The sequence below is a fragment of the Onthophagus taurus genome, chromosome 1, assembly GCF_036711975.1.
Source record: "Onthophagus taurus isolate NC chromosome 1, IU_Otau_3.0, whole genome shotgun sequence".
In the NCBI taxonomy this organism is placed as follows: Eukaryota; Metazoa; Arthropoda; class Insecta; order Coleoptera; family Scarabaeidae; genus Onthophagus; species Onthophagus taurus.
In genome coordinates, this window is record NC_091966.1 from 23228396 (window position 1) to 23242475 (window position 14080).

Here is a 14080-nt window from a genome sequence, read left to right on the forward strand (position 1 = left end):
TCTGGTACACTTTATTAAAAGTAAAAACAGCAAGTAATGGCACCATAATTAAAAATGTTCCATTGTGCCCCATGTCCCAATGTACCCCCCTTTCCCCTACTCTTTCTTAAATTCAGATTTTTTTGCGAATTTGTTTTCCAATGAGATTAAACGTCGCTTTGCAATATCATAGGACTCACCTAAAATTTGAGGATTGTCCTTCAATGGCAACGAAACTTGAAAACGACCATCCGGCTCTCTTCGATAAGTATTACGAAAATGATTCTCAACCTCCAAGTCTTCAGGAGATAAATGGTTAACCTTCGGTGATTCCTCGATTTCCCATAATCTTTCTAAAGACTTCAATAATGCAGTATTCTCATTAATGGTTTTACGAGTGATCAGAAAACAAGAGTTACAATTCAACGAAAATGGGATATTCCCTGCTATTGTCCAACCCAGTTTTGTTTTTGGATTATGGATCCTCAATTTCCATTCAATTTGATTTGTCCTACTGACAGTAGTTCAAAGAAAACTGAAGCACCTAGCAAAATATCTACGCTGTTGGGTTTATGAAAATCAGGATCAGCGAGTTGTAATTTTTCAGGAATTTGTAATCGCTCCTTATCATTTTTTTGTTGTGGTAACTTATCCGTAATTTTATCAATTATTAAAAATGACAATTTTTTGTTAAAATGCTTGTTTAATGAATAAATATCTGTCTGTGTTCTAGTGGTTGCATTAAAGTTCGATTGATTAACTCCGTTAATGGATGCTAAAACCTTAGTTTTTTGTAAATTCAATTTAGATGTAAGTTCAGTGGTAATAAAATTTGATTGTGAACAGGAGTCTACTAAAGCCCGACATCTGATTAAATTTCCCATTGCATTTTTTACCAATAATAGGGCTGTAGACAATAAAACATATTCATTGTCATTGTTTATCGTATGTGCAGATACCACACTTGTCATTGGAGGATTAGAAGAACGTGAAGTAGAAAAGTCACTTTTTTCAAAATGCAACAAGGTATTATGAGCATTGTCACATTTCTTACAATTACCTAGTTTACAGTTTCCGTGTATATGACCGGGTTTAAGGCAATTGATGCAAAGTTTAAAATTCTTGACCTTTTCGAGGCGTTGTTTTGGCATCAAATCCAAAATTTTTTTACATTGTTACAATGCATGGCTTTCATCGCATAACCTACATTTCGGTTTAGTTATAACGAGACAAGATACAAAAATGTGCATGGTTTTGACAAGATACTGTGTTGGATTTGTTATCTTTTCTTTCTACTGATTCAAGAATCATGTACTGTGAAGACAAAAAGTCAAACAACTGTTTGAGGTCTGGTATTGCATTGGTTTTAATAGAACTTTCCCATGCTCGCTTAGTTTTTGTATCGATTTTATTTGAAATTAAGTGAATTAGTAAAAGTGTCCCAATATTCCGTAGGTTGGCCTAAAGTTTTTAACGATATGATGTGTTTTTGAAAATGGTCAATTAATTTTCGCAAGTGTACGTGAGATTCGCGCTGAACTGGTGAATACTCGTAGAATTCTCTAATGTGTGCTTGTACGATAATCCGCTAAGCTAACTTTTATAGCTACGGTATAATATTATTATTGGATGCCTCCAAAGAGTTTATAATGTAAGACGCTTCACCTTTTAGACACTATCTGAGATAATAAAACTTTTGTGTTTTGTTCAAATCATCGTTTTCATGGATTAATGCATTGAACGCATCGATAAACGGTAGCCATTTTTCATAATGACCGTTAAATTCTGGAAGGGTGATTTTTGGTAATTTGACATTTAATTTATTGCTGGTTGAATTATCATTGCTACTAATTGGGGTAGAAATTTTAGGGGTATCCCTCGGGGTATCCAATTGTGGGTTAAAACTATCGAGAATCTTACGAGCTTATGTTATTAATTCGTAAAATCTATCTTCAAATACCTCTCTATCGCTTTCTTGTGTTGAATCAAGTGATTCGATTTTGATTTGAATGGATTCGTATTCGGGTAATAAATTAACGACATTATCCAACCTAACCTTCAATTCGTCTGGTTTTTGGTTTGCTTGGTTGATTAAAAATGTTTCGAATCTCGTTATTTTAGATTTTATAAGAGTTCGTTTCTTGAGTAGGTAAATCTGATACGGAAATAAAGAAAAAAGACTGACCTTGACCGGCTCGAATGCTGCGGCTACGGCGCCAAATATTCGTTAAAAATGATGATGCGATAACCAATTTCTTTGGAAATCTGCTCCCGTATCCGGTTCGTAGGACCAAATGTTGTGGACTGTATGTAGTTGAATGAAAAGCTTCTATTTTTGTTTTAATTTATTTTCTTTAACCCTAGAAAGATAACCATATTTTATAGTACGTTAAAGATAACCAGTCGAACAAGTCGATTCGACGTAGGTTATCTTTCTAGGGTTAACACAAATATAAAGCTTGGAAGCGTCCGTCATCGCTGCTCGTAACGGACTGATCTCTTTTCGCGGGTAACAACTCGACACGTGTGTCCCTTCGATCTCTCACTAACGACATCTATGAACGAGAGTCGCAACAGGCTCTATGCGACTGTGGTTAGACCTATGATCACATACGGAGCAGCAACCTGGTATAGGAAAGTCCGACAGACTTCAGTTATCAATAAACTTTCCCGAATTCAACGAGTAGCTGGATTGGCAATCTCTGGTGCGATAAGCACAACGCCAACTCTAGCAATGGAGGTTCTTCTGGCCCATCTCCTTTGCATTTGCATATAGAGAAAATGGCTAGAACTACCATTTACAGATTTAAGCAATATGCTCAAAACTGTTCCGACCTGTCCTACCAATGCGCTGCGGAAGACATTATAAGCACTGATACTGTGCTATCAATGCCATCAGATTTGGCGGGATCACTATCAGTTATTAATGCTCGATACTAGATTGTACTGCCTGAGCGGCAGTCCTGGATCGAAAATGAAAATTCTCTGTTTCGGGCAGATATTTGCTTGGTCGCAGATGGATCAAAAACGTCGGAAGGGGTCGGAGCAGAAGTATACTGCCAGATACCTCGAATTAAGTAAGCTTACAGCCTGCGTACGTACTGTACTGTATTCCAGGCGGAAGTATTTGCTATTGACATGGGTGCTAAAATCCTTTTTGCGAGAGGGGTGAAAAACATGACAGTACGAATTTTTTCAGACAGCCAAGCCGCTCTCCAGGCGCTGTTCACGGCTTACAAACGGTGTCTGTTCTGGTTAATGCTTGTAAAAGAACATTAAACACACTGAGTTGTGATAACAGAGTTTCTCTGATATGGGTCCCGGGTCACTCTGGGGTTGCTGGCAATGAAGCGGCACATGAGCTAGCACGCGAGGTTTGTGGGGCCGGAACCAGCAGTTGGTGTATCATTTGGGATGGCCAAATATAGGATTGGACTGTGGGCTGAAGAGAGACTTCGCCTACTGTGGACCAGTTCTCCTGGAATGAGACATGCTAAGGTGTTTATTAACATTGCCACTGTCAAATCCGGGAATATTTTAGGACTTGCCCGTAGCAGCATAAAAGTTATAATGGGTGTCTTTACTGGGCACTGCCGATTAAAAGCACACCTCAACTTGTTGGGTTTAGCCGAAAATGTTGAATGCCGACTATGCGCGGAGGAAGCAGAGACGGTTGACCATGTTTTATACCACTGCCCTGCTGTTAACCGTATCAGATTCTCGATTTTTGGGTCGCTTGGTTGTTTATCTCCTTAAAGGATTTGAATGACCTTTCAGCGAGCAAGTTCGTTAAGAGCATTGGACTGCACGGTGAAATTTGATAACGATATCTATCGGGGTTGGTTGGTCCGCCTACTCGATATGTAGTCTATGTAATGTAATGTCATAAACCATAAATTTTCCAATTGAAAAAAGCCTATTTCATTTTGAAATTATTTTTACTCTTACAAATTTTTGATTAGACGCATCGTTTTCGAGTTATTGTGTGTTCATTTAAAAGAAATCTGTCAAATTATTACTCAGCGTAGCATGAAATCTGAATTTTCTTCACTACAATTATTCTTCAGCATTTCTCATATTAATGGTTATCTTTAAAAAGTACCTACTTTTTTCTAAACACAGCATCGTAGTACATTTTTCCATCATAGTATGGCAACACTGTATTTGCAACGGATGATCAGCAATATTAAATTCTTGTACTCTCGACAAATGGATGGATACAATTGCTGTTCATGTAGGACATGCTAAGAATCGTACCTTTGGATATTCTGAAATGTCTAAACTGTTGCTATCAACAGTACTAGGATCTGCCACAAAATCATGCACCAATCACTCGTATTAATAAAGTGGGGGAACATGCGTTTAATTCGGGATACTGTCACCTATGGCGTTGCTTTCGATTACAGAAACCATTTTGGCCGTTCTGTTACAGGAACCTCTGTTTTGGGAAAAAACAGGTTAGAGTTGTAAGTTGAATTTGTTTGACAAGGTTTGACATAGGGCATAGGGCATAGTAATACATAGAAAAATTTATATATATTATGTATATAGAAGGTCATCTCCCCTCTATTTTTTGGTACATTCAGCGCTCCCAAGGGGATTGTGAGGGAACTAATTAGGTTAAAGCGCGAAATTTAAATATAGGTATTTCTATACCGGTTTGTATCAATACTTTATTTTGAAGAGGTCAAGTACATTTTCCAAATAAATGGAAAAAGTATAAATTTAAAGTTTTTCCAAGATAAAATTCATAATTTTTAACATATATTGCTCTCATTGGCCAATAGCGCCAATTTATCTAACGGATAAACTTATCAGGAAGTAGCAAAAGATTAAACTTATTTAAACACTTAACTAAAGGATATAAAACACTAAGCCAAAAGAAAGTAAGGAAGAAAATTTACTTATAGAACGGGGTTATCACCAGTTATCACACCAAACAACAAAACAAAAATGTGACGTTTGCTTTCACCTCTGAATTTGACGTTACATATAAATTTTTCTATGGTTACAAGCGCTTTGTTTGTGTGGATAATGCAGATTGCTGCAAATTCAGTATACAACATCATCTAGTGGATTGTGAGGGTACTAAATCTCGGTCTACATTTTTATAGTAGTAAGATTGCACACCATGTAGTAATATTCAAATGTCTTTGATTGCGCTGTATTGTGCTAGCGATTTAAAGAAAGAGCGATTTGTTGCTGTTGTTTAATGATTTATAATAAGTGTAGTGGAGTTATTGTTCTTATTCCACACCCATATATTTAAAAGTGAAATAATTAATTTATAATTTATTATTTCGATTGAAGTTATAATCAGTTCTTTAGAACAGTATTTTTGGATACTTTTAACACCTTTTTGAGGTAAGTTGTTGAGGTAACAATTGTACCATTGTACCAGTAGTCATTTAAATCCGTACTCTAAATGTAGTACTTACTAAATAACTTTTAGTTTATATAGTAGAAACATGGTTTTTAATTGTGCAGTTGCAGGGTGTTACAACACTAGCAAGGAAGCTATTATGCACCGTTTACCCAAAGATGAAGAGGTGCGTAATAATTAATATATAATTATTAATACAAATAGTATTTTCTATGTACAAAAGGATGATATAGTCATAATAATGTTATATTTGTTATATTGCTATATGTATGTTTAAGCTTTTTATTTTATAGACTGAATCTATTCAGCGAAAAGATATTTCAATGACGAAGAGGAGCACATCTTTTGTATGTGATGTTCATTTTGACCCCGAAATGAAGCTCATCATTCGAAATAATAAAACCAACCTTAAAGCCAGAGCATTTCCTACATTAAATTTACCCATTAATATTTTAATAACATCGAGTCAAGAGGACTTTGCAATATTGCGTCAGTTGAAGCACCTATTGAAGGTAAATTTAAAAGATGACCTATATTGATATGACCCTTACTTTACTGATTGCAATGACGGCATTTGGTTATTTTTAAAATTATCTACCAAAAAAATTTTTTTTCGAAAACTGCTATTAGATGTTAACTTTTGCGTAGTACTTAGCGACCGTCAAAACGATAGTTTTTTGTCAACAGAACGTAATAGTATATTAAAAAACAAGTTTCGTAAGACACGCTTGAAATGCACGAATTCAAGTTGAAAAACGAGTGGCGAAGCCACGAGTTTTTTAATGAATGAGTGCTTTAAGTCTTATGAAACGTGTTTTTTATGCTATTTTTTGTAATTCGCGTTTTTATACTTTTTTTAACAAAAATAATGTAAATTTTGGCAATGTAGGGAAATAGGTATGTAGCAGTTGGTAACACCGGAACACTTGAAAATAGAAACTTTGAATTGACAATTAGAAACTGTCAAAACACAAAATATATTCACCTGAAAAAAATTTTTGATGTACAGGGTGTCCCACGATGAACTGCGTCGATCGATATAGGAGAAACTATGAGTAGTATCTTTCTGAAAATTTGTAGGCGCACTTAAGTCGATATGCCCAACTCACCTAAAATATTTTCAAGACTGTCGCACTTCCGGTTATACCGGAAGTAGACAACAACTTCGTTATTTTAAATGGAACCACCTATATATTATTACATATTTAGATTCTACATCCGATTTTAATTAACTTTTACTTAAACATCTTATATAAAATTCTTACCCGTTTCTGAAATATTTACAAATTTATGTAAAAAAATTACCTATGCAGGCTTGTATGTTATGTGTATTTCTGCTAACACTGTTAAGTATTTGTTATATCTGATGAAAGGAATTTGAAGAAGAGACTATAGCTTAACTTTTGGTAGCTCATATGTTGTCCTACTACATACAGGTGTTCAAAAAAAGCTGCCAAATATTTATATAAGAAAAAGCGAAAAACTCAAAAAAATTAAATGGAAACCATATATTTTTTTAATTGTATCTGAATCTACATTAAAAATAAAGGTAACTTTATGTAAGGTTCCCTATATCTAACTATCGCCGTTTCTTTGTAATTTTCGTTTTAAATAGTTTAAGATTATTCAAAACAATTTTGTGTCAAAGACGGCCATGACTACCGAGAAACAAATGAAGGTAACACAAATGTCATTATATCATTTATAAAATTCACTATGCCCGCACGTTTAAATTATACTAATGAAGATTATCTAAATCTATTTATTATTTATGGAGAATGTAACAAAGTTTTAACAAGAACATGCGATACATTTGCTGCTCGATATCCGCGAAAACGGAAACCATCCCCGAATACCTTAAAACAAATAATTCATAACTTCAACATTTTAAACAATCTCCCGAGAAACAAATGAAAGTATGACAAATTATGTATTAAGTAATTTGTATTTAACGTACTAAGTATGAGAAAACTAACTCTACTTTAATAAATGTTCAAAATTTTTCCCTTGAACTTCTAAACATTTTTCGCATCGCAAGATGACTTGTTGATGGGTAGCCTTTCTCAAAAAATCTGGATTTAAGTTATTGAACGCATTTCGCACTCTTTCCATACAATTTTCCTGAGTGGTCAATGTCGTGCTATAAACTTGATTTTTGATAGTACCCCATATAAAGTAATCTAAAACCGACAAATCAGGTAATCTAGGTGGCCACAAGAAAGGTCCATTATTAGCAATCCATTGGCCATTAAATATATTTTCGAAGAAATTGCTAACTAAATAGCCGTTGTGCGGAGGCGCTCCATCGTGTTGGTAAAAAATTTGTGTTAATTCAACCAGAGGTAAATTTTCTAAATAATTAGTATCAAAATTTCGTAAAATGTTTAAATATCTTTCGCCTAGAAAAAAATTAATTGCAGCAATTAAAATTAATTGTAAATTATTCGTTATACCAATTATTTCTTAATTATTTACCATTTAGATTTTCCTCATAAAAATGTAACGCTACTACTCTATCGTTTCTTATAGCGCAGTAGACATTGAATTGCCAGCTTCCTTGAAAATTACTCGTCGTAAATTTGTGAGGATTAGAATCACTCCAATAATGCGAATTATGTCTATTAAACAAACCATTTTTGGTAAATTTTGCCTCGTCAGACCAAATAATATTGTCCAAAAATTGATTATTTCCATAGTGTTCAGTTAAAATAAATTCACAAAAATTCACTCTTCTTGCGAAGTCAGTATCTCTTAAATGTTGCACTATGGAAATTGAATACGGATGATACTTATGTTTTTTCAAAATTCTGTGGATTGAGCTTTTGGAAAGTCCAGATTCTTTTGAAACTTGTCTGAGAGATATTGTCGGATATGCATTGAAATATCCTAAAACAGCGATTTCCACATTTTCATTATCTACAATAGGCTTCTTTTTGAGAACTTTTCCTTTTACGGAACCATGTGTCTTGAAGTTATAAATTATTTGTTTCAAGGTATTCGGGGATGGTTTCCGTTTTTGCGGATATCGAGCAGCAAATGTATCGCATGTTCTTGTTAAAACTTTGTTACATTCTCCATAGATAATAAATAGATTTAGATAATCTTCATTAGTATAATTTAAACGTGCGGGCATAGTGAATTTTATAAATGATATAATGACATTTGTGTTACCTTCATTTGTTTCTCGGTAGTCATGGCCGTTTTTGACACAAAATTGTTTTGAATAATCTTAAACTATTTAAAACGAAAATTACAAAGAAACGGCGATAGTTAGATATAAGGAACCTTACGTAAAGTTACCTTTATTTTTAAAGTAGATTCAGATACAATTAAAAAAATATATGGTTTCCATTTAATTTTTTTGAGTTTTTCGGTTTTTCTTATATAAATATTTGGCAGCTTTTTTTGAACACCCTGTATGTAGTAGGACAACATATGAGCTACCAAAAGTTAAGCTATAGTCTCTTCTTCAAATTCCTTTCATCAGATATAACAAATACTTAACAGTGTTAGCAGAAATACACATAACATACAAGCCTGCATAGGTAATTTTTTTACATAAATTTGTAAATATTTCAGAAACGGGTAAGAATTTTATATAAGATGTTTAAGTAAATGTTAATTAAAATCGGACGTAGAATCTAAATATGTAATAATATATAGGTGGTTCCATTTAAAATAACGAAGTTGTTGTCTACTTCCGGTATAACCGGAAGTGCGACAATCTTGAAAATATTTTAGGTGAGTTGGGCATATCGACATAAGTGCACCTACAAATTTCCAGAAAGATACTACTCATAGTTTCTCCTATATCGATCGACGCAGTTCGTCGTGGGACATCCTGTACACCTCCCAAAATAAAAGAAATTGCTCAGAGTCAATGTCCTCATCATTGTGGACTTTGTATTCGATGTTAAGAACGTGTTTAAACATTCATAGACAAAAATTGTCACATTGACAACTAGAAAAATTAATGACCCAATGTCACCAACTTGAACTGGTTCCATAAAATGTTACTAAAATCTCATTACAGCATCGGATGCTGTAAGGAGTCTCATTACAGCACCCGTTTGAGTACTGTTATAGCTTCCATTACCGTAGCGAATTACAAAAAAGTCTTTTACGTCCAGGACGCAAAAGACTTTTACGTCCAGCTACGACAATCAAAGAATTTGATACAATTAATTGTTAATTTATTGTTATGAACAAACTATAAACAGAAAATAATCAACATTTAATTGTTTTATCATTTCATTTCATGTTTAAATGCAAATTTATAATAGTACATTTGTTCAATATGTGAGGTTAAATCGATGTGATGTTAAGTTTTTGACATAACATTAAATGAATTCTAAATGTCATTATCCTGAATTTGGTCTTTTTATTAATTTATAACTTTAGAATACGCAGTTTTCGAAAAAATGTTGTTTGATACACGACAACGAAATTCTTTTGTATTCTCGAACGATTCGAACTTTCGTTCTCGAATGCAAAAGTGTCATTTCGCTATCTTGTATCAAAAATAACTATTTTAATTTTACATTAGCTCAACCAACAACCTCTGGTAAGGAACCCCTAAACAAAGATAACAACTTAAAAGTGTCAATTCAGCGTAAAGGTAAAGCTGGATATTTTTATTTATTTTATTGTTTATTTTTTATTTATTTATTTTTTATTTATTTATTTTTTATTTATTTTTTTTGTTTATGTACTTTTTGTATATTATATTTAGATTATAAAAAAATAAAAAAAACATTTTTTAATATTTTTTTATCTAGATTTGAGAAAAAAAGTATCACTACTTGCTCAGGTTAACGTAAATAAAATATCCCGATTGCCGTCAAAAGCAAAAAAAAAATGTATACGGTGGCAAAGAGACTTTTGGGAATTGCTCGTAAACTTGACAAAGAAAATGTTACGTGCAAGAAACGTTTGTTGGAGACGCAAAAATTGCTTTGCTCTAATGACTTTATAAAAGATTTGGTCAATACTCCAACTTTCAATTTTATAAAATTGCAATTAGCAATGCAGAAGAAAAAAAGCAGAGGCCGTCGGTTTGGGATAAGCGACAAAATCTTCGCATTTTCCTTGCTTAAAGTCTTTCAATACAGGAATCAATTCACGAATTTTGGATACACTTAAAATAGCAGTGGATAAAATGAAACCACAAGATCGTGTTTGTTGCCTGTTATTTGATGAAATATCATTGGATGTTGCGTTAACGTATAGTAGGACTAGTGATGAAATTGAAGGATTCGTCGACTGTGGAAATGGCAAAACAAAAAAATTTGCTGATCATGGCATGGTTTTCATGGCACGAGGAATTCATAAGAAGTGGAAACAGCCTGTCGCTTACTATTTTACGGAAAATGGAATGTCAGCTGCAGATCTTGTTCGCAATATAAAAATTATCGTTAGGGCATTACGTGAAATTGGCTTAAAAGTTATTGCAACAGTTTGCGATCAGTTATCAATTAATTGTATGGCCATAAAATTATTGAAAGAGGAAACTAAAAGAAATCGTTTGCAACAGCTGGGCGAGAACAAATTACTGGGATTCTGCATCGATGACACTGAATTTATTCCACTTTTCGACACACCACATTTATTAAAAGGATTGAGGAACACTTTTTTAAACAATAAAATTATGTTTTCATGGAAAAATGGGTTACAGACAGCATCCTGGAACGATGTAGTCTCTCTTTATGAATTGGATGTAGGTGACTACGATACGAAAATGTTAAATAAGCTAACAGATGCGCATATATATGAAAGTAAAATGAAGAAAATGAAAGTAAAATATGCAGCTCAAATTTTTTCTCAAAGAGTTTCGTCTACGATGAGAGGATTTGCAAAATTCGGTATATCATTAATTTTTTTAAAACAGTAAAATTAAGTAAAGTCTGTTTTTCTTTTATATTTGTTATCAGGAAATGGTTGTTTGGCAAAAAGCGCAGAAGACACTGCCGATTTATTATTGTTTGTAGACAAACTTTTCGATAGTGTGAATGGCAGTATTTTGAAACCTGATTTTGTAAAAATTCTGTCTCCAAAACCTCTCCTCATTTACAATTTTGGTATGAGGCTATAAAAGTTTTGAAAACCATGCGTTTTATTAAAGGAAATGGGAAAGAATTTGTGCCTCCAACTGTGGGGAATTGGATAATAACACTCCAAGGATTTATTTATATATGGAAAATTGTTTATAACGAGAAATTCCAGTATTTATACACTAGAAATTTAAACCAAGATGCCATAGAAATTTTTTTTGGGTGCATACGAAGCCATGGTGTACGAAACGTCAATCCAACAACAAATGCATTTACCAACTCGTTTAAAACGTTAATAATCAATAATTTTGTTTCCTCTCATTCCCCAAATGCAAATTGTGAAGAGGGTGAGAGTGAAGGCGCTCTAAACATCTTAAATGCATTCTTGAATGATAATGTGAAAATTAGCATTGGTGTTGAAATTGTTGATGAAAACAACTGCCCAATTAAATTTAAAGAAACTAGTTATAGTCAACTAAACATCGACTCTTATATCGCGGGATATTTAGCTAGAGGGTTGCTGAAGAAATTAAAAAATTGTCGTGCTTGTAAAACATTTCTTTTAACGAAACAAAGTGAGACTCACCATGAGTTAATAAACGCCAGGGCTTATAATGCAAACGCTTTGTTGCGACCAAATTCGCAATATACAACATTATTTGGAAAGTGTACACAATTAGCACATTATTTGTTGCCCATAATGTGTGAAAAAAGTCATGTTTTAATAAGAATATCTTCTGAAATGTATAAGTATATAAATATTCAATCATCGTGTTCTGTTCATGATTTGCAGGCTATTTTTATAGAAAAGTTTTTAAATTTGTATGTATTTACATGGGTGAAAAATGTAAACTTAGTATTAAAAGGGCAGGGCCGACGCAATATAAACGACAGTATTAAAGAAACAGCATTGGATAAATGCAATAAAATTAAAAGATCGCTTTCTTTTATAAATGCTATTATAAATAATATTAAAAAAATTAAAGAATAAAGTCTTTGTTATTCATTTAAAGACTTTTTAATAAACCCTGTACCAAATAATAACTTAATACCTAGTTATGTTTTTTCGATGTTTTCTTTTTTGGAAAACATTGTAAATGACAAAATTTAATGTGTTTAAAATTTTGTACAGTTAATAAAGTTTTGTCGTCAAGCAATGTTGTCGTAAAGAAACATCGACAAAACTTTCAAATAACAAATTTAAATTATATATCCTGCCTGCCAATGATTTCAGCGCTGTAGGTGACAGTATCCAAAACTAATTGCGCATTTCAATCAAACATTTATAGTTGCCTATCTATATAACAAATATATTATATCTTATCTATGCACAAAATCCAAAATGTTTTCTTCTAGTTGGGGTGTACGAACTGACCTCAGATACCCATTATCTGTCGACGTTACTTCTGTTTTAAATTTCTAGTCTGACAGAAACATATCTGTCTTCCAATATTTAGAAATGTTTTTCTATCAGGTTGTCTTTACTTACAATGTGTTTCCATAGGCACCTACGTATAATGAAAAAATTCCAAAATCGAGGTTGTATCTTTTTGCAAATATCTCGAAAACGATGCGGTCTAATCGAAATTTCTAAGAGTAAAAATAATTTTAAAATGAAATAGGCTTGAAATTACGCGACCGAAAATTCCTAAAACACATATCGTAGAAAAAAATTTTGTATTTGGGAAATTGATATAAGGTAAAGGGGCCTATCTAAACGAGTGCTTTAGTAGTTAGATGCATTAATTCTAAGGAAGTTTTACGTTTTTTTTTAAGTTAAAATTTTGAAATATCGAATCTACTTTTTTGATATGCTGTATTATAATCCTCAAATATAAATAATATTAATAATAAATTCAATGCAATTATAGAATGGAAGTAACATTGAAAACATATAAATGTGGCAGAATTTCACAAGTCTAGTAATGTCAAAATTATCTAAATTTGAAGAGTCTTCTTCATTTTCTTGATCTTCATCTTCATTTTCTTCTTCATCATTATTGTCTTCTTCTTCACTTTGTTCATCATCTTCTTCTTTACATTCCCTTTCTTCTGGAGATTCGTCCAAAATAACTAAATTTTTCACGTCTTCATTCATATTTTATACTTTTCTGAACTTTCTTTATGGAAATTACTAATAAATGGATCAGAGCTGAGTAATAATCTTTTAAATAAAACTTCATTTGTTTGAAGTCTACTGCATTTTCTTGTGTGACACTCTCTAAATCTGCGCACTTCTTGGTTTTTCGCCTCTTGAGCCTCTTCAGATAACTCTCCAATGCGTAATAGCGACTCCTTACTTACTGCAGCTCCATGGATTAAAATTTTGTGGACACTATAGTAGGCATATAGTACCACCCATAAAGGTTAACATACTTCTCTGCAGTATTAAAGCAATATGTTTCAAACTCGTTTTCTTTTAGGTCATACATACAATAATTTCATATTATATAATATCATATAATAAGACATATAGGTATATTAGATCATATAATAATTTAATTCAAATTTGAGCCTTTTTCTTAATCATAGAAGTAAAATTAGAAGTAGAATTAAGCTGTATAAAAAACTAATAAGGCTCTATTCATAGTGGGAGCACCCAGCGTCGCGTCGCGTTTGAATAGAGCCTAAATACATTTTTACACTTAAAAAATGAACACTTACGGCA

The 14080-nt window shown here is 32.8% G+C and overlaps 2 protein-coding genes across 2 annotated transcripts; one reads left to right on the top strand and one right to left on the bottom strand.

Moving 5' to 3' along the window:
• Positions 1-6366: 6366 nt before the first annotated feature.
• Positions 6367-8630, bottom strand: LOC139430993 (uncharacterized). Its single transcript, XM_071198544.1, has 2 exons — positions 7838-8630; positions 6367-7761 (listed from the first exon to the last, which is right to left on the bottom strand). Exons 1-2 carry the CDS (start codon positions 8493-8495, stop codon positions 7340-7342), a joined length of 1080 nt encoding a protein of 359 aa, XP_071054645.1. The 5' UTR covers positions 8496-8630; the 3' UTR covers positions 6367-7339.
• A 1480-nt stretch (positions 8631-10110) lies between these two features.
• Positions 10111-12454, top strand: LOC139430994 (uncharacterized). The gene is made up of 2 exons (XM_071198550.1): positions 10111-11223; positions 11293-12454. The coding sequence occupies exon 2, from the start codon at positions 11468-11470 to the stop codon at positions 12401-12403; it is 936 nt and encodes a 311-aa protein (XP_071054651.1). The 5' UTR covers positions 10111-11223; positions 11293-11467; the 3' UTR covers positions 12404-12454.
• The last annotated feature ends 1626 nt before the right edge of the window (positions 12455-14080 follow it).